The sequence below is a fragment of the Bos grunniens genome, chromosome 7 (genome assembly GCF_055505025.1).
Source record: "Bos grunniens cultivar Pamir isolate PY7600 chromosome 7, Bosgru_T2T1.0, whole genome shotgun sequence".
Classification (NCBI taxonomy): domain Eukaryota; kingdom Metazoa; phylum Chordata; class Mammalia; order Artiodactyla; family Bovidae; genus Bos; species Bos grunniens.
This window is the reverse complement of record NC_141171.1, coordinates 70921229-70942918: the sequence shown is the minus strand read 5'-3', so window position 1 is coordinate 70942918 and position 21690 is coordinate 70921229. Positions and strand designations below refer to the sequence as shown.

The 21690-nt window shown below is 42.6% G+C and overlaps 1 protein-coding gene across 2 annotated transcripts; it reads left to right on the top strand.

Annotated features, from left to right (window-relative positions):
- The first annotated feature begins 3139 nt into the window (after positions 1-3139).
- Positions 3140-19798, top strand: IL12B (interleukin 12B). 2 transcript variants are annotated; one of them, XM_086412691.1, is made up of 8 exons: positions 3140-3225; positions 7224-7311; positions 10487-10762; positions 11349-11466; positions 13500-13717; positions 16262-16419; positions 18036-18161; positions 18735-19798. In XM_086412691.1, the coding sequence occupies exons 2-7, from the start codon at positions 7224-7226 to the stop codon at positions 18159-18161; spliced, it is 984 nt and encodes a 327-aa protein (XP_086268817.1). In that variant the 5' UTR covers positions 3140-3225; the 3' UTR covers positions 18735-19798. The 2 variants fall into 2 exon arrangements, with proteins under 2 accessions (XP_086268817.1, XP_086268816.1); XM_086412690.1 differs by lacking the exon at positions 3140-3225 and having other exon boundaries at positions 6996-7311.
- The last annotated feature ends 1892 nt before the right edge of the window (positions 19799-21690 follow it).

The window sequence follows — 21690 nt, the reverse complement described above, 5'->3', positions numbered from 1 at the left end:
TTTGAAGTTTTTACAAGCATGCATACATGTATTGCTTGGGTAATTTTTTTTAAATATTTCAATTTTACAGAGTACACAGCTTCCCCTTTTTTTGAAACTTGTATAGAAATTCAGAGCATTCTTTTAGAAAAAAAAGTTTGTGGTCAAAAATTCTTCAAGTTATTTTTAGTTTCTAGGGGAATCCTCTCTATCTTACAGGTCAGCATGGCTGCTGTCTGTCAGCAGAACTGCCTTTCCCAGAGGAAAAGCCACAGGGAGATCACAGCCTCTGGTTCAGTTTGCCTGGGGTCAGGCTCGGTCTGAATGGTGAAGTGGGACAGCGTGATAAACCTCTTCTTTGAAATCAGGACATGGGCTGACATCACCAGAGTGCTGGCCGGCCTTGTGGGGTGACCAGAGATGAGTAAGGAGTGGATGTTATCTCCAGGAGGTAGAGCACAGGGGCTGTGTAGCATGTATCACATGTGGGCAACAGTCCCCACATCAGAAACACCGGCAAACTTGTTAAAAAGGAAATTCCTGAGCCCCACTCCAGATCTCGTGAGTCATAAGCTCTGAGGGTTGGGCCCCAAAACCTGAATTTTTTTTCTTATCTGTCGATAACATATGAGAACTACTTTCCTCAGTGGGTGAAGCGGCCTCGTCAAAACAGGTAGTCAGTCCTCTGGGCAGAGGTCGGACAAGTACAGGTTCTTCTTTCTCATCTTGGCTACCTGAATGGTCAGAGCCAAATTAATGGCCCAACTGTAGTGATGTGGTTTAATGGCATGAGGACAATGAGGAGCCCTCTTCTTGGCTCCTCACATTGATTCCCCGACTTCTTTCATTCCTCTTGCCGTCTTCAATGTCCCCATTTGAGCTAACAAGAGTCTTCCTGGGATAAGCAGGACAAAATGAATAAATGAGTAAAAGCAGCCATTTATTAAGCACTTAGCCGGATACTGTACTAAATGCATTACATCATATTTCATTTAATCTTCACAACAAACCTAAGACCAGGTACTATTATTAATCCCATTTTATAGATGTGTGAACTGAGGCTTAGAGACGTTAATAATTTGCAGAGCAGGTGTTGGAATCCAGGTCTCTACTTTCAGAGCCTATGTTCTTAAACACATAGTATTTGCCCTTGGCATAGGTGAACAGTAGTGGCCCCACACTTTCCATATAAGACTTGCCCTGAAGCTGCAATCTGAGTGGAAAAGAGGGTGGTGATGGGAAAGGCTTACCTTGAAGCTTTTATTTTTTGCATAACAAGCACACTATTTTAACTTAGATTTTATGCTTCAGATCAATTTTTTTTAATTTTGAAGAAGATTTTATGAACATTTTAAAATGTTTTGTCTTATTTTATGTATGTATATATTTACAAAGGGTCACAAAAGGTCTCATCTGTTTTGGTGCAGCCATTGTAAATGAATTAGTAAAAGTCATGTTAAATTCATTTTCAATTTTCTGTTCAGTAGCCACTGATGACTTGCTGGGGGAAATATATGTCTTTTTACAGGAAGGACTCCTCGACCTGGTACATATTTTAATACATATTTAATATATGTGTATATTATATAAAAACAACAAAAAAGTCAAACTGTGAAAAGGCCCCATCACTGCCTAGCTATACTCCTCAAGGGATGCCCACTGTAAAAAGCGCATGCACACACCTGCGCGCGCACACACACACACAGTATCATATCACCAACATACAATAGAACCTTATGTGAACTACTTTGTTCACATAACCATATATCTCAAACATACGACGTTGTGCTTTGTTGTTTAACCTGAGAACTCCGTTCACCTTCAAGCCTGGAGGGCAGAGGACCCCGGAGATGCCCCTCTGAGCTGGAGGTACCATCTCCGCCCAAGTCAGAGCACAGGGCTGGATAACCAGTGGGACTGCCTGCTAAGCGCCCCCGCCCTCCCGCGGTCGGGACAGCGGCGGGAGGGAGGAAGTGCGGCTGGGAAGCTCCGCCGCTCTCGCCCGGGTTCCCCGTTTTCCCTGACTGAGACTGCGAGGAAACTTAGTGTGGAAATCTGCACCCACCTTAAACCCGGCCGGCCCCAGGAACTTCCCTCGCGGCTGGGACCTGAGGCTTGGATGGAGAAGTCAGTACAGCACGCGCGGACCCCGGGCGCTGCGCGGGGACCGTTTCGCAGCAGCGCCCTCTGTCGGCGATGTACGTATTTGAGCACGGCCTGCACTTGCTCCCTGTAGTATTTGGTGTAGGTGTTTTTAATGTTTCTGTTCGTGCGCAGATGGGAATCGGGGTGTCTAAAACAGATGTACACCTTTGCACCTCTCTTAAACTCTGCTGGAAATCTTCAGATAGTTCTGCTACCTCTGTGCATCTGTGTAGAGCTCCTAGGGTCATAGATTTGTGTGAAAATGAGTGTGAAGTCTGGGTGCCCAAAGAAGTGTACCTTGAGTGTGGCATTGGTTGTATACATGCCTGTGGATATTTCACTTTCTGCTCACATCCGTCTATCAGTAAGTACCTGTGAGCGTAGACAGTATTCCTACATATTTTGAGTGTTAGTAGTAATATACATGTTTATCATCTTCCCAGGGCTGTGTCTTGATGAGTGTGCACAGTGTGTTGGAGGGTTGGCAGGGACACAATGGGTAGTAAGAGTATGTTTCTGAAATCCACACGTTAAAGGCGTAATATGGGGAAGGGCGTTCAGGACATACTAAACCTTTGCCCTCATCTCATCCTCTTTGACTTCAGGAGGACCGTAGATTTTGCTTTCCAACCCTCCAGCATACAATTGCTGGATCCTGACCTGAACTCATCCTCCGGCTCGACGTCTCCTTGTTCTTCCTTCTTCTCTTGTCTGCGGAGTCCAGGGAGGTTGCCTCTTACTGCCTCTGATCTCTTCGGCCATGATGTCAACTCAAAGAAGTGAGCATCCCATCTCCTTCCTTTTTCTCCACCCGAAAGTCATTTCCTCTTAGTTCACTACCTGGGATTTTGATGCCTGTGTTCCCTCTGAGCTATTGATACACATAGAGAGAGAAAAAAAGGAACTGCTTGAAATTCCCCAGAAGGTTGTGAGAGTCGTTTTCAGTGTTGCAATTTGGAACAAGTCAGTTTCTAGTTTAAGTTTCCATCAGAAAGCTTGTTAGGAGTAGGGTATATAAGCTCCAAGAGTAGCAACAGCAGCATCAGAAGCAGAAACAACTGTTTCAGACCCAGCGAACTCTGCAGCAGGAGCAGAAGCAAGGTAAGCATTTCCCTGCCCCTGTCGCCCCTTCCACAGGCCACAGGCTGTCCAGGGGTATAAAATATTCATTTTAAAAGTCAACTAATAATAATTATTTACTAAGGTCTATGAAGGAAAGCATATTTTTTAGAAAGGTTTGTCTTATTTTAAAGTAGTATGTGTATAAAAATGTTTTCTTCAATATTAACATTCATCAGTTAAAGGATTGTATAGAACTAAAGTGAGTGGTGCTTCCCTTGTTATTGTAAACTTACTAAAAGCCTTTCATTCAATAAGTAATAATAAATTCAAGAAATAATTGAATTCATGCTTAGACCTCATAACTGTATATTGTTAGCATAGTTAGTCCCATATTTGTGGTGGGTTTGTGACAATCAACTAGATTAATAGTTGGGTTATCTAGATCTTTTGGATTAACTAATCACTTAAACAATGGAAAGCAACTCCAATGTTTAAAATTACTTTGTGAAGTTTTAAAATCTGTAAGAAGAGGGAAAAATGATCATCTCTACTATACTGGTATCTGATGGTTGCCCAGGTTAATCATGCACAATAATTTTCAGGTTAAAAAAATAATCATTAGTTTAAAATATCATTTTAAAAAAGAGATTACTAAACCTGAGCTGATGGCCCACTTTGTTTTCAAATGAGGAATTTCAAGGTATTAGAAAGAATTTGGGCAGCCTCTTAGACTTCATTTTATTGGGGTCTGAGATGTTATGGTTTCTGTCCATTCATCCATTCTTCTAATAATGAAATCCCTCTAAGATAGATTCTCTCTGCTAGACTCTGGGGACAAAGTATAGAATAAGACAGATGTGGCTGCTGCCATCAGAGAGCTCAGTGTTGTAGGGGAAACAAACGTGAAAGAAGCAGCAATATGATTGCAGTTGTCTTAAGTAGGTGCTGTCAAAGGAGGAATGGAGCTCTGAGAGGAAACCGCCGGGAGTCCTGCCTTCATCAGGGCACTGTGCTGAATACTTTATGTGAATTATTTCATTATCATTTTATCACAACAGGGTGACCATTTTACAGATTAGGAGTGTGAGCCTCAAAGAGAGCAAGTGACTTGACCAGAGTCATACACCTAAAAAGCGGCAGAGCTGGGATGCCAACACAGAGCTGCCTATGTCTAAAACTAGGACCATTTGCATTTGCTACACATGCCTTCTGTGACTATGTCTTTTTATCTTTAAATGATAATTCTCTTTTCTGATTAAAAAGTAATGAACGAAATAAAACTTGAAAGAGAGACACTCAGCCAAACGTCACTGGCATGCCCATGTTAACACCAGAGTTAGGGAGCCTTAACACACTACAGTATCTAGGGATCTGACATCCATCATATAAAGGTTTCAAGAGTTTAGAAAACCTGTGAAATTGCATTTTCCAACATTTAATCCTTAAAACTCTCAAATTGAGCATGTTGAGAAAATGTGGTCTGTGGGATACAGCCCAACAACCCTTTGAGATGGGTATTACATCCATTTTACGGCTGAGGAAAATGAGGCTTAGAGAGTAATTTGGCCCATATCATATGACTAGTGAGTTGTGGAACCAGAATTCAAGCCCATGGTATCAGATGATCAAGAGAACAACAGGGTAACTGCAGGCAGCCTCTTTGTGGTTTCCCCTGCATTTGATTAAGAGAGTAGCCCAGCACCATCTCCACCTTCTGCCACTGTCCTGTGGTTTAAAATGTAGATGATACAAAAATGGGAGTTGCTTCTTAGAACCATCACCAAGGCCCTCTTGACTGTGAAGTATGGTTCACCTGATATTCTCAGATGCATCTGAGGCCCGGAGAGGAAGTGCTGGGCACCTAGCTAAAGGGAAAACCCCAGTGTTAAGAGAGCATAAAGGACTCACCAGAAGGTGCCAGGAATCTCTGTTTTTTCATTCCCAGAGTGCTGACATCTGGGTTTTATAGGCCTGTATAATTGCAGTGCCTCTGGGCATTTCCCTATAGCCAGGCATGACTTTTTTTTCATTTTTATTTTATTTTATTGTTGGAGCACTGTTGCTTTACACTGCTGTGTCAGTTTCTGCTGTACAGCAAAGTGAATCAGCCATATGTATACATATATCTCCTCTTTTTGGATTTCCTTCCCATTTAGGTCACCACAGAGCACAAGCAGAGTTCCCTGTGCTATACAGTAGGTTCTCATTAGTTATCTGTTTTATACACAGTAGTGTATATATATACAGGCAGGACTTTTTAATTTGTCCATCATGCACAAGAGAGAAATTAAACTCTTACTTTATTTCTTCTTCTGGGTACAAGCTAATATGTTTGGTTTGGCTTCTATAATATGTCATCTCATTGCATTCCCTCAACAATGCTTAGAAATGGGTCTTATACCCATTTTAGAGATGAGGAAACTGAGGCTCAGAGAGTAATTTGGCCAATATAAAGCAACTAGTGAGTGCTCAAACCAGAATTCAAGCCCATGCTGCTGGACTCCATGCCTACAAATGTAATAACTGGTCCTCTGTGGCAACTAGAATTTCGCTACAGTCACAACTTGAACTAAACTAAACTAAAGTCTTGTCTGTGACCCTGACAAGAGTGCTGATGGTGCTTGGGAAGGGCTGACTTCTAGTCCTGACTCTGCCACTCATAACCTTTATAATATAAGGGAATAAAGTAGGTGGCAAAGTGCCCCTAGGATTAGCATCATTCTGACAGCCATGATTTGTCAATATTTAGTCACCCTGACCAAGGGGTGCTTATTTTTAAGGTATTTTGCCAAAAACTTTTTGAGTCTGGTCTTCATATAGACCAGTGGTTTTTGAAACTATATTCCTACAGAACATTGGAGAGCCAAGATGGATAGAGGTGTGTCAGATTGAAAATAAATAACAATCTCCATCTAATTTTCAGTCTGAAAATTTTCATAAACCCTGAATACTAATCTTGACTGAGTTTCACTGTAACATGGTGAATTCACTATAATATGGCTGATTTAGCACAAAAGTATACACTTAATTACTCTGTGGTAGATATTCAGTATTTTATGGTCTTCTCCCAAGGAACATCTTGATTTTCAGGGGCTCTGGACCCTGGACATATATTAAATCAATGGACCTTGAAGAGTAGTCCTCAGACCAGCAATATCAGCCTCCCCTGGAAGCTTGAAGGAATGTAGATTCCCATACCCAGACTGCTGAATTAGTTATTTTAGGGTCAGGGTAGGGGGTGGGGTCACCAGTCTGTGCTTTAGCAAGGATTCCAGGTTATTCTGACATACACTCAAGTTTGAGAACCACTGGATACCTTACATGGGAGGAAATAATCTTTGTGTTTGGAACAATTACAGCCTAAACAGGAGAGAAAGGAGACTTCTTTAACAAGGACTGAACTCATTGCCAGAACTTGAAAGATCACTTCAAATCTGACTCCCCCACCCCACAACGTAAATCCTACAGTCCGGAGTGTCACTGCACATTCTGCCTTGTGCTACAATAATGTGGATATATAGCTTATTTCCCCAACCAGAGGATAGGCATTTAACAAAGTGACTTAAGAAATACTTGTTGAATGAAACTATTTGCTCCTGGAAGTCAGGATCCAGGTAAAAATCCTTTTCAGTTTCAGCTGTTCTAGCTCAGTACCCTCTACTTAGGGAGTAAATAATGACTGAATGTCAATCCAGACAAGTCACGCTCCTTCTCTGACCCTTAGGTTTCTCATCTTAAAAATAAGAGGGTTGTATCAGATGGCTGGCCTTAGGTCTCTTTCAGCTCCAGATCATCTGTGGTTCTCTGTTTGGAGATGCTCTTACCCAGAGACTGGCAGAGGGCTCCTGGAATTCACTGCAAATTAACCTAACAGCACAGAGAAGGAAGCGGAAGAAAAGATTAAAGACAAATGGAATACATAGAATGTGAATATGGCTTGCAAATGTGACTGTGTAACTACTGACATTTTCTCTTCTCCTATCCCTCTTCTTTTTTCTTTTCTTCCTTCTCCTCCTCTGTTTCTGCCCCTCATGCAGATGCACCCTCAGCAGTTGGTCGTTTCCTGGTTTTCCCTGGTTTTGCTGGCATCTCCCATCGTGGCCATGTGGGAACTGGAGAAAAATGGTAACCAGCCTTTCCTGATTCTCTTCGAAGGTCCCAGGGCCTAAGCCAGGACTGTCAGGCAGTCCTGTTGAGAAATTAGACTGAAATGGGCAGGCACTGGGACTTCACTCTGGGATAACGGCGGCCCTCTGTCCTTGTTCCACCTTTGAGGATATCTGTATTGTATGGCTTGACTGTTTGGCTCTCACATTAAATGTCAGAGAAGGAGCTTTTGGTGGACTATGGTAGGAAAAGAGATACAGACTTTACCAGTATTACTAAAAATCAGCTGTATGTTATGATTAAGATTCCAAAGTGAGGGATTTGAAAAGTATAAGAACTATGTCTTCCCCCCCACCATGCAATATCAGCCCCTCAGCTGGCACTGAGATGACTTACCTCTGACCAAGCACTTTGGGGAAAGCACAGGATTTTAGACCCACATTGACTTCCGTTCAGAGCTGATTCTGCCATTTATTAGTTATGTGACCTTGAGCTGGGTCACCTCTGAGCCTGAGTTCCCTCAAGTAAACTGAAGTTTACGAAGTGATATCTACTACAAAGATTATTAAATATACTAGTGAATACAGAAGACAACTCAACAGATGACGAAGTGACAGTGAATGTTAGCTAGTATTATTGTTTTGGTTGTTTAAAATAATGTGTCTGGTGATTCAAGGCCATCTATTTATTATCCCAGTGATCAATAAAAATTATAAGTAGAATAATAGATACTTATTATTATAATAAGGGATTCCCTCTATCCTTCTAGTATCTCACACACAACAAATGTGTATTAACAGATTGTTAGCTGTTCCTGAAAAGCCCTCAGATATTTCTCCGTGATGTCAATGTAATAACATAGACAATTACTATCTTTAATTGTATAATAATAATGTTTATTGAGAACAGCATCTCATTTAATTCTCACAACAACCATAAGAGATAGGAAGTGTTTATACCCCATTTTACCGATGTTAAAAGTAGAGGCTATAGAGATTAAGTAACTTACCAAATTTCACCCAGTAAGGGTGGAACAGGAACTTGACCCCAATTCTGTCTCACTTCAATGCTTATGCACTGAAATATTTGAAGAAGGCTTTACCAGAAGGACATGAAGCAATTGTTTCCTCTGTCCTCAGACAGCTGAGCAAGAGGAAATAGGCATGCATTTACAGTGAAGACATTGCAGCTGATCATGAGAAACCATCTTTCAGTAGCGAGGAGAACACAGTACAGTGGGTCCCTGAAAGAAATCTGGGGCTCTTCCTCTGTTCTTAAGAATTTACGGAAGACAAGGATCCAACCACCCCTACTCTGCCTCAGGAGAGTCTGAGAGTTTTAGACCCTCCCCTGAATAAAGAGAAAGGTCTGAGCCAGATGACTGTTCCAAACCCTTCCAGCTCTGGGATTTTGAGCGAGCTCAGGAGGTATGGCCCTTGCATAGCCTGCCCTGAGTTACTTCTGATTTGGTAAACCACAGAAATTCCAGAAAGTCAAAGTGAGAAACAATGAGAGGGCATGCGACTCTGGCAATGAGACGAGATGCGCCGGGCGCTAGGTTCTAGACACATCTCCTCATGCAGCTGTTTCCCCTGCCCTTGGACAGGTGTCTTTGTCTTCTGAGTCTTAATTGTGACAGGAAAATAGCCCTGCTGGTCGGTCACCAGTGTGACAGAGAAAGTCGAAGGTGCCGTGTAGTTTTATATCGGCACAGCTGACCATTTTCAGAGCTGGGCCCCAGGTACTTTTACATCAGGTCTGTGTTACCCATCAGTAATTATAAATCCCTTTGATGTCAAGTGGGAACTTTATATTCCATAACGATTCACATTGGGATGCCAATCACAAGAGCCAGCAGTGACAGAGCATTTAAGGACACTGGGTCAAGCTCTTAGATGAATTAGCTCTTGTAAACCACATCTCCACCTTCTGAAACAAGTTCTAATATGTTGCTTATTTTAAAGATGATGACACTCGAAGCTTAGAGTAATTGAGTGCTTTGCCCAAGGCCACAGTGTAAAAGATAGAGCTGAGTCCTAACCCAGACCTGTGTTGACTCCAATATCCGGGCTTTTAACTACCATGGCTCTCTAGAGTGGGTTTCAGAATCATCTGCAGAGATTACAAATAGGTCACTGGACCCAGCTCAAAGTTCTTGATTCAGTAACTGAGAACTTGTAGTTCTAACAGAGCCCAACTACTATGCTGCTGATAGTGGTTGGATGATCATGCACTGAGAACCACTGCATTAAACAGTTCTATTTAATTAATAATTGATGCATGAATGAATGAAGGTTTGATATGAAATACTCTTCAAAATGAGATATTAGGCCATTCCTCAAGTGCCAGTTTAGATGCTGGTATTAGAGGTTCAGGGCAAAGGCCTGAGATATAACTCTTGCGGTTCTAACTTGATGCAACCTTGCTTAACCTCATGGGCCTCAGTACCCTTCTCTATAAAACGGGAAGACTGAGATCTACTGAACTGCCTCGTAAGAGTGTAAAGTCGCTTTTAAAAACACAGAGGGAATGAAAATCTCCATTGGTGAGTTTCATGCAGTAGGAAATAAATCCTTCAATCCCTGTGGAAAATTGGAAAGCAGTTTCTGGCACAGTTGTCTAACCTTTGGTCTGTGAATAACAATAACAACTAATTCTGAGTGACAGATTCTGTGCTAAGTGTTTTACATGCTTTTTTCATTTAATCCTCACAGCCAAACCGACAAGGCAGATACTATTATTATTGTCATTTTACAGACAAGGAAACTGAGGCTCATGGTGATTAAGTATCTTTCTCAAAATTCCCCAGCCAGCTAGTGGGGACAGGATCTCAGTCCTCATCAGTCTTTTTCAGCATTTATTCTCTATGAACGTGAATTGTGCTGGAAGTTTCCTATGTCCACCAAGACTTTGAGAAAGAGTATTGTGCTGTTTGTAATTTTTGGTATATCAAGGTCTTCCTCATCTGCCAGCTAATCAGAAGTTAACTATTAATGGCAGCCTGACAATCAGTCAGTGGCAGCTATTACACTCAGCTTCTCTCTTCCACAATTTTGAACCCAAGTGAAGCCTGGTAACCTGAGGTCATCTTCAGCAAGCATTTGCTGTTATTAGCAAGGTTGTGCTTCAGCCATTCAGATGCCCAGGTGATACAAAAAACACAGTCCAGTTCTCCAATCCCTGTGCTCTCCAGTTTATGTTGTAGAATTGGATTGGTATCCTGATGCTCCTGGAGAAACAGTGGTCCTCACGTGTGACACTCCTGAAGAAGACGGCATCACCTGGACCTCAGACCAGAGCAGTGAGGTCTTGGGCTCTGGCAAAACCTTGACCATCCAAGTCAAAGAGTTTGGAGATGCTGGGCAGTACACCTGTCACAAAGGAGGCGAGGCTCTGAGTCGTTCACTCCTCCTGCTGCACAAAAAGGAAGATGGAATTTGGTCCACTGATATTTTAAAGGATCAGAAAGGTAATCCCATCCCCTTCGATGGTGTCAGTTTTCTCTTTGGATCCATAAGAGATTAAAAAAAAAATTTAGAATTTAAAAGGCAAGACAGGCTTAATGTGGTTAATGAAGTCATACCAAGTCCCTTACTGAAACCACCGAAAACCTATATTTTCCTTTGCTTTGTTTTTCCTTTGCTGGACACTTTGGATTATCAACCACCAAAATCTCCTGTTGAGAGAGTTTCAGAGGGCATCTAGATGCTTTTCCTGAGGTTCTTTTCAAATAGCAGTAATATGATTGGATGACTAATGGAAGTTAACGTGCAGTGTGCGTAACTCAACTCTGGGCTGATAGCCTTGAAAGAAATTAATACCTCCCTCTGATATGTTAGGTGTGTAGTATAATCTACAGAATCAACTTCCTCTTGGGACCTTCCCAGTCCTCACTGAACTGCCTGCCAGGGGAACAGCAGCATTTTCCTAGGACATAAATGGAAAATCTTCACTCTTATACCATACAGTGGTCTGTAATTTATGGCAATACAAATCTGCAATTTTAAAAGAAAGAAAATCCCTGAATATTGAATTTTTGTTCTTTTCAAATCCAGAACCCAAAGCTAAGAGTTTTTTAAAATGTGAGGCAAAGGATTATTCTGGACACTTCACCTGCTGGTGGCTGACAGCAATCAGTACTGATTTGAAATTCAGTGTCAAAAGCAGCAGAGGGTAAGTGAAACCGCTGGGGTTTCTCAGCATTTTTCTTGAACTTTCTCATTAAGAAAATAAGGGCAACCTAGCAATACCCTATCGGTTAATGAGAAGGCAGAAAATAAAAGCAATCCTATGTTTTTAATCCCCCCCTCCGCATATACACACCCTTGCCTAAATTAGGGAAAGAACATGAAGGTTTATGCTAGTTGCCTGAATAAATGTAAGCATTAGAACAGGATATTATTGGGGCTTGGAATAGCCTCTGCTATGTATGAACCCATACAACCAAATTGCCTGGCAATGCTTCATTAAGGCTCATAGCACCACAGGGAGAGAATAAAAGGAGAAATCAAAGCTATGAAGGACTTGTCAAAATTGCACCTTGAGTCAAAAATAGAAACAAGAGCCCTAGGGCATGTATCTTGTAAGCCCTAAGACCAACTCCAAAAGCTCTGTGAAGCTTCTAAAAATTTTCCCAGGGCCACTTCAACTCCTTTTTCTTCTGCTGGCACTACTAATCTGAAGTTCACTGTTTGTCCAATGCACTTGAACTTACCCCAAGAAACCACTTCCCTTGGTACGGAACCTACGTTAGCCCTCTATGTGACTTCCTTCCCTCTCATCTAAGTTCCCAAACAAAACAGGCTAACAGAACAAACCCTACGTGATCACCCTGGCCTGGCCACTATTTAACTGAATAAACCATTGGAGTCTTACTATTTCATCATTAAAATGAAAGTGCTTACTAAAGAAATGCTTATACAAGTTCACAGAGACATAGATGCAAGGGTTCATCGTGATGTTCTTGGTAATCTGCAGGGCAAAGATTAAACAGTGAGGTACATTATACCCCCTCTTATTGTGCAGTCTTCAAAATGAATAACCCAATCCATGTGGTGTGTCATGGAATACTCCATATGTTCAGAAGGGGGAAAGATGGTTGCAGAATTATATATATACATACATATGTATGTAAATATGGGTGTCCCTGGTGGCTCAATGGTAAAGAATCTGCTTCCCAAACAGGAGATGCAGGTTTGATCCCTGGGTTAGGAAAATTCCCTGGAGAAGGAAATGGCAACCCACTCCAGTATTCTTGCCCAGAGAATCACATGGACAGAGGAGCCTGGCAGGCTACAGTCCATGGGGTCACAAAAGAGTCGAGCACAACTTAGCAACTAAACAACAACATATATAATATAATAATATGTTAGAATTTTAAAACTTATAAAATACATATCTTATATATATATATATATAATTTGATCCTTTTTCATAAAAATAAAACCGATATATGTATATATAGACAAACACATGTATATGCATATACGTGTGTGCGTGCTAAGTCACTTCAGTCGTGTCCAACTCTTTACAACCCCATAAACTGTAGCCCACCAGGCTCCTCTGTCCATGTGATTCTCCAGGCAAGAATACTGGAGTGGGTTGCCATGCCCTTCTCCAGGGGATCTTCTGAACCCAGGGATTGAACCTGCATCTCTTACGTCTCCTGCATTGGCAGACAGGTTCTTTACCACTAGCACCACCTGGAAAGTTCTTATGTATATATACATGTGGATAAATGACTGCTTTGAATATTCATAGAATAATGTCTGGAGGGATACAACAAGCCAGGAAAAGTATTTGTATTTATATCTAGGGCATGAGATTATGGTTAAAAGGGGGACTAGAGTTAAAAGAGGCATATACATTTCATTTATACACTATCTTTATCTTCTTAAGAATAGGTATGTATTGATTTTTGTTCAGGAAAATGAATTAAAATGTTTGATAAGGAGATTTAACCAGGAGCTTTGGATCCAAAAATTTTCAGATTCATTTAGGCCAGAGGCATATAAGTGCAGAGTTGTGTCTAATCATTTGTACTACTTTTTGAAGCTACACTTGGTCTCATGGGGAGAGCAGTTGCTATCCCCTTGAGAGAAATCAAACCAATTGGAGAAATTGCATCCTTGGACAGATGTCTAGCTACAATGGCTAGGGACTCACCTACAGTCGTGTGACACAGGATAACTTGTCTTTGATTTCAGCTCCTCTGACCCCCGAGGGGTGACGTGCGGAGCAGCGTCGCTCTCAGCAGAGAAGGTCAGCGTGGAGCACAGGGAGTATAACAAGTACACAGTGGAGTGTCAGGAGGGCAGCGCCTGCCCAGCCGCCGAGGAGAGCCTGCTTATTGAGGTCGTGGTAGAAGCCGTGCACAAGCTCAAGTATGAAAACTACACCAGCAGCTTCTTCATCAGGGACATCAGTGAGTCTGCTTGATTGTATGTTGCTTAATCAGGATGATGCCATTCATCACATGTTCACAGTGCTCCATGCGGCGGAGTGAGGGTTTATACCTGCGTTATCTCTTACTCTTCACCTCTACCCCAAAATAATTACAATGTAGATACAATTACTGCTTTTAAGGAAGAGGAAATTGAGTCCTGGTTAGGTTAAACAACTTGCCCCAGATCTCACAGCTAGCAATTCAGACCTAGACTGCCTCAGAAAAAGCAGGCTCCTGGTTATGCTTCTGTTCTGCTACCCAAGCACCTTCCATGATGAATCCAAGAGCAGTCCCTCAAGCATAATATTCATATGCAGAACCAGAGCTTCCCCTCCTAATTGCAATTATTCCCAACTAGTCTTTCTCCAGCATTTGAAAGAGACTTCTTTATAAATTGGCAGATGGAGATTTGGCCATTTGTCATATCCTTCACCCTTTATCCAGTGACCATGCATCGTGCCATAAAGTGTGACAGAATCCTTCACCCTTTATCCAGTGACCATGCATCGTGCCATAAAGTGTGACAGAATCCTTCACCCTTTATCCAGTGACCATGCATCGTGCCATAAAGTGTGACAGAATCCTTCACCCTTTATCCAGTGACCATGCATCGTGCCGTAAAGTGTGACAGAATCCTTCACCCTTTATCCAGTGACCATGCATCGTGCCATAAAGTGTGACAGAATCCTTCACCCTTTATCCAGTGACCATGCATCGTGCCATAAAGTGTGACAGAATCCTTCACCCTTTATCCAGTGACCATGCATCGTGCCGTAAAGTGTGACAGAATCCTTCACCCTTTATCCAGTGACCATGCATCGTGCCGTAAAGTGTGACAGAATCCTTCACCCTTTATCCAGTGACCATGCATCGTGCCGTAAAGTGTGACAGAATCCTTCACCCTTTATCCAGTGACCATGCATCGTGCCGTAAAGTGTGACAGAATCCTTCACCCTTTATCCAGTGACCATGCATCGTGCCGTAAAGTGTGACAGAATCCTTCACCCTTTATCCAGTGACCATGCATCGTGCCGTAAAGTGTGACAGAATCCTTCACCCTTTATCCAGTGACCATGCATCGTGCCGTAAAGTGTGACAGAATCCTTCACCCTTTATCCAGTGACCATGCATCGTGCCGTAAAGTGTGACAGAATCCTTCACCCTTTATCCAGTGACCATGCATCGTGCCGTAAAGTGTGACAGAATCCTTCACCCTTTATCCAGTGACCATGCATCGTGCCATATCCTTCACCCTTTATCCAGTGACCATGCATCGTGCCATAAAGTGTATCGTGCCATAAAGTGTGACAGAATCCTTCACCCTTTATCCAGTGACCATGCATCGTGCCGTAAAGTGTGACAGAATCCTTCACCCTTTATCCAGTGACCATGCATCGTGCCATAAAGTGTGACAGAATCCTTCACCCTTTATCCAGTGACCATGCATCGTGCCGTAAAGTGTGACAGAATCCTTCACCCTTTATCCAGTGACCATGCATCGTGCCGTAAAGTGTGACAGAATCCTTCACCCTTTATCCAGTGACCATGCATCGTGCCGTAAAGTGTGACAGAATCCTTCACCCTTTATCCAGTGACCATGCATCGTGCCGTAAAGTGTGACAGAATCACAGAACCTGCTCTAGCATTTGTGGAGTCGCCTTTGGCGGGAAGCAGAGGGTGGGCTCTTGTTCACGTGAGGTGGCCAGGGAAGGTCTCTGTGACGAGGTGGCATTGTCTGAGTCCTAAAGGAAATAAGATGTCATTGTGTTAAGAAAGAGGAAAGAGTATTTGTGGAACATATAGGAGTCTTTTGTCTTTGTGTGCGGAGGTGCTGGGTCCAGATGTTTCAAGCCCATTCTATGAACTCCCTCTCCTCCCTACATCCTTCTAGAAGAAGGCATATTATTTGAGGACAGAGTCTTTCTGACACTCAGGGATGTGCTTTCTGTGCACAGTCCAGTGGCTGGCACATAACAAGGGCTTTTTATTGAATGAATGTGTCACTGAGCATAGAGACAAGTTGGCTTAACTGCCACAGGACAAGTCTGTGTCAGCTTCCATGAAAGGCGAAAGAAAGGGCACTAAGTGGGACTCTCTCATCTAGTCCCCAGCAAGAGGCTCCACCCTTTCTGAGTTTGGTGCAGAGGGGAACGATTGTACAGAGGGTGGTCCTTCACTGCCAGCCCAGATGTAAGTCTTGTTGTCTCTGAGATCTTTCCTCTGAGCACCATACAGAGGTGGTTCCACCCCCGAGGCCTGTATAACTGCACAGTGATGAGAAGGATTCTGAGTCTCTCTTAGGTTCAGCCAAAGCAGCGGTTGGTGAGGACTGCCTCCCACAGGCTTCAGCATGAGCATCACTTGCAGGGGTGACTCATGTCTGTCAACCAGATCAGAGAAGTTCAGTAACTATTATATGGACCTAGGCTCAGAGCTGGTCAACAGCGAAAGTGGGGTCAGAAGCCAAAACTACCTTACCCCAAAGCCCCATTAGGAAAATAACTGTTTCTCTCTCTTCTACAGTCAAACCAGACCCACCCAAGAACCTGCAACTGAGACCATTAAAGAATTCTCGGCAGGTGGAGGTCAGCTGGGAGTACCCTGACACGTGGAGCACCCCTCATTCCTACTTCTCCCTGACGTTTTGTGTTCAGGTCCAGGGAAAGAACAAGAGAGAAAAGGTAAGGTGTGGTTCAGATACCATCTGTTCTGTAGTCAGGTTTACGTAGGCCCACATCAAGGAGAAGATCAATAATGCTGCTGCTGCTGCTGCTGCTAAGTCGCTTCAGTCTTGTCCAGCTCTGTGCGACCCCATAGACGGCAGCCCACCAGGCTCCCCCGTCCCTGGGATTCTCAAGGCAAGAACACTGGAGTGGGTTGCCATTTCCTTCTCCAATGCATGAAAGTGGAAAGTCAAAGTGAAGTCACTCAGTCGTGTCCAACTCTTAGCGACCCCATGGACTGCAGCCTACCAGGCTCCTCCATCCATGGGATTTTCCAGGCAAGAGCTAGTAACAGCTAATGTTTGGTTGGTACTTTCTATGTGCCTGGAACTCTGCTGAGGGTTTTCCCTGCATATCTCACTTAATTCTCATAGTAACCCCAGAAAGGCAGGCAGTGTTATGTGTACTTCACTAGTGAAGACTGTGAAGCTCAGAGAGGTGGAATGACATGCCCAAGGTCACCCAGTTAGGAAGTGGCAGAACCGGGACGCAAACTCAGTCTCCAGGACACAAAGGCCATGCACTTAGACCCTACTGCCACCAGTATGGATGATCATTAATTTTTGCTCTCAGAATTGGCCTCAATATAGAAAATCTGGGCTCTAGGAGCCTAAAATAATTGTTTCTAATGAATGAATATAATGGGTGATAGAACATTCATGCTATGTTTCTTCTAAAGTGTTAGATAATTCCTAGCTTGTGAAATTATCTTATTGAACAGAACGTCGTCTCAGACATTGGCTTTCAAACTTCCTTGCCTGAGCATCATAATCTCAAGTTCCTAGAGGCCCTTTTATAGATCCAAAGACTCCTTGGACCCCAGTTTTAGAAATCACTAGATAAAGGCCTTATTCAGTATAGTGTTTATATGTGGTAGAAATTCGATGATTCAGGAACTCCCTGAGAATTTTTTTCTGGAAAGGAAGGGCTATTCAGGAGTAGATTTTACCTAGATTTTATTTAAAATCTTGCTATGTGCTTCTCAATATATTATTAATATATAGTATTAATAGATAGTAGTACTTACAGAGCATTTTCTACATGATTAAATACTTTGCTACTTTAACTTTTATAAAATTCTATAATGGAATGATTATTATGATTATCTCTCTTTTATAAATAAGGAACTGAGACACAGAGAAACTAAGACATTATCCTGTGGCCACATGGCTAATAAACAGCAATGCCTGGGTTTGAACCAAGATATTTCTGACAAAAGGATCAGACTATAGAATTTCAGAATATTCAGGGGACAGCTAGAGGAAATCTTTCTCAGCCTACCACTGGCCTAGTACTAGAGCGAGTGCACATGGGGCCTTCAAGCAAGGCAACTGTGCTGAAAAAATGAAGCCTTGACCAATTTCTTCCTCCAGGCTTTTGGCTTACAAGGTAGAAAAATCGTGTCTATGCTGAGAGCTTCTGTCAGTAGGTGGCGCAAGTTCTACATACGCCCTGTGAATTCCCAGAGTAGTGCCCTGAGACTAAGGTGTGGATGTTTTGGGAGACTGTACTTGTCAAAATATGCCCAGCCCACCTTGTGATTGCTTTGTCAAAAAGTTCCCTCTCCCTTGCAGAAACTCTTCATGGACCAAACCTCAGCCAAAGTCACATGCCACAAGGATGCCAATGTCCGCGTGCAAGCCCGGGACCGCTACTACAGCTCATTCTGGAGTGAATGGGCATCTGTGTCCTGCAGTTAGGTGAGCAAGCCAGCAAAGCCCAGCCCAGACTTGTGCACTCAGTGTACCCACGGTCAGGACAATGGTGGGGATGGTGCGGGGCAGGAAGCGGGGGGCGGTGCCTAACACATAGTCGCCAGAGATAGAACCGTACATTTGTTCATTAATGGGTGTTTATTTGATGGCCATGGTATTCCAAGCACAATGCTCGGCACAGGGACACTACAGTAAAGAAAGCAGGCACAGGTCCCGCCCTTCCAGAAGGGAAGGCAAAGAGAGAGAAGTAGCTGAAAGTCAGAGAACTGGTGGCCTGAAAGCTGTTACCAGGAGTTAAAATCTTATCTGGTGACCCCTGGGGCCACTGAAGGGCTTTAAGCAAGGAAATGACATGATCAGATAGATGGTCTTTTAAGAAAACTCCCAAGAGAACCTCTGGCAAGTATAGTACCAGCAAAATCTTAGGCCACATAAGGAAGGGGAGGACCCTTCTGACATGGAATCCCCAAAACCCAACTGCCTAAATAATGTGTTGTGTGAAATAAGGGTTGGCTACTGAATTTTGAATCCACATAGATGCTCGGCATTCTTTTCCAGGTTCTAACCTCAGTATGAAACCTCAGAGGAAAAGTGGAAGACATTATGCTAAATTTTTAAAAGACATGACGGAACAGACCTCCCCAAAGATATTTTCTACCAATTTCCTTTTTTTTAAGATTATAAAGATGTCTTTGCTGTATTTTTATATTTACATGCTAAATGCCCACTGAAACAATCAGCTAATTTATTTATAGTGTTTCCAGCTAGCAGGTCACAGCTGACTTTTATGTTATTTAAATATTTAAGTAATTTATGTATTTATTAATTTATTACTGTTATTTAACATTTGTGTGCCAAGATATGTTTCATACACTCATAACCTGATATAAGGAATGGGCCTTATTATGCAAAATGTGAATTTATGTGTTATTTATACTGACAACTTTTCAGTTGAGGCTGCAAGTGCATCAGTTTTATGACAACCAGTAAGAACACAATGTTCTGATGCCAGCACCATAATATATTTGTGATGAACGGGAACACAAGAGATAGTGAACACACAAGAGACATGAACACACAAACTGGGAAGGTCCTACACAGCAGATATTAGTTCTCGTGTCCACGAAGACTTCCTTGAAGTGGTGGTGATAACTCAGGGCTTTCTGCACCTCTAAGCAAGTTTAGTCTTTGGATACCTGAACTCAGAATTTTAAAAGATGATTGAAATTGAAATTCAGCTTCAGCCTTTCTCGCAGCCCCCACTGCCTTCTATCTGTAAGACATAGGAGAGTGATATGGAGAAATTGTTAGTGTCTGGAAAATACAAAGAACTTACAATTCAAGAGAGAAGACAAGTGTAGTTATGGCAAAGGACATAAAATTGTCATAATTGCCAGTTGTTCCTTAATAGCCACACAAAGAAGCAGACAGATGCAGAGAAAGCAGCCAAGAATCTCTTTCTTGTCAGCATGAGGGAATATGACAAGTGGATATAACCAGAAAGTGCCAAGCCATTACAATGATTTACTTTCTGTAAAATGACTCCATTTGTTTTCTGTTTACTTATTTACTTTTATATTCTGATGGTGAACTAATAAAAATATAATTCTTCTTTGCAATAATATTTTGGACTTTCTCAGTTGACTGGCTATGCCGTTCCCACGTTGATCAGGGCTGCATTATTTTTCCCCTGTTGTTGAAGAATCACCCCATCTTGGAGCAATTTCGTTTCTGGTTTTGCAGAATGGACCCTTTACCCTTATAGGAAAGTTGGTGTCTTGCTGACCTCAGGAAGTGTCACTGTGGTCTGACCACAGGGGACTCTTTGAGGGCACTCAACTGCATCATGCCCCTTCAGGGATGGGATATTCTTGCTTCACCTTCTAACCTGGAATCGATCCTACTGGTTTCCAAAGCATCATGAAAAAAATTTCCCAACTGGTAGAGCCATAGGCAGCCCATCCCGTAAGTCCAGCTCTGATGTTTATTGAGGGTTTACAGTGTGTCTGGCCAACTGCTTGGGCCCTGGGCTTGAGCAGTTCCAAAAATCCTTGTGTTGCTGCCCCCAAACAGTCCCCACTCCTGGCAAAGCTTATAAGACTAAGATGAAAAGTTAACTTCAACACCACTAAGTGCTAATATGTTCACTGTATATGGCGCCCTGGGGTGAGAATGAAGATGGATCGGTGAGAATGAAGATGGATCGGTATAACCTGGAGTCACCCAAGAAGGCTTGATGGAGAAGGGGATGTGCCTACTCTGTGCTCAAAGAATGGCCAGGGCCTGCCAGTTCCTCTTTTGTTCCTCCCATGGAAAGAACAAGTGGTGGAGTTAAAGAGAATGGCGTCCATTCTCTATCTTCAAAAGCCACATGTACACATCTGGCTACCTTGCAATGGCAAGGTAATTTTGATAGGGATGTTTATTTACATTCCTTATTTTAAGTGTTCCCTGAATCCCCAACTTCACTACTCTCCTGGTCTGGACAGATGTTGTGAAGTTTCTGTCATCTTAATCCAACATTTGAAACATCATCTTGTGTGATATGCCCACTCTTGAAAGCACATGACTGGTTAATAGTAACTATATGTATCCTCCTGAGTACCTTTCATCTAGAGATACCAAAACACTTACTGGGCACTTAATAAACAACACTAACCAAGAAAAATATAATTACACCTCATCAGCACAGAGACATGGGGACCTTTCCCAAAACTTCCAGCCAGCCTGGGGCACCACTCAGGTGTCCTGGCTCCACCAATGCCCAGTGCTTTCCTAACACAACCTCTTAGCAGTTGATTAATTTCAGTTACATATAAGTTATGGAGAGTTTTCCTCTTGGAAAGATACTCTCCAGGACAGTCCTTTTTATTGGGAAAATAGCCACTAAAAATTCATCAAATGTCCCAGCAAAAAGCTCAGGATGGGGAACCCAGAGCCTGGGTCCTGGACCTGGCCAGCCCTGCTGTGTGACCATGTGACCTTTGGCAGAGCACCAGACATAACCAGTTCTCACTCCCAGAGGCCTTCTCCCCATGTACCTCCTCAGCTTAAAGGTTGGGAAGCTAAGTAATCACTTTTCCAGTTGCTCTTGCTTCTTAGCAAGGCCATGAGACCCAGTTCTGGCCCATGAAGTAGAAGAAAACTCTTCTGGGGGTTTACCTGATTTAAAAAACCAGAGCCATGGCTAGTATCTCCCTTCCCCTCCTTCTTCCTCTCTTGACCAGATGAAATTTAAAATGTTTCAGAGGATACCTTGAACCCAGGATAGAAACCATCATGCTAAGACAGTGAAGAGAAAAAGACTCTGAGACCCTAGTGACATCATCAAGGAGCTGAACCAACCCAGACTTACTGTTGTGTTAGAAAAGCAGACCCATATGTGTGGTTTTTTAATTCTGGTAAAATATAAACAATATAAAATTTACCATTTTAACCATTTTTAGGTGCAGAGTTCAATAGTATTAACTACAGTCACACTGTCTTGCAACCATCACCATCATTCAGCTCCAGA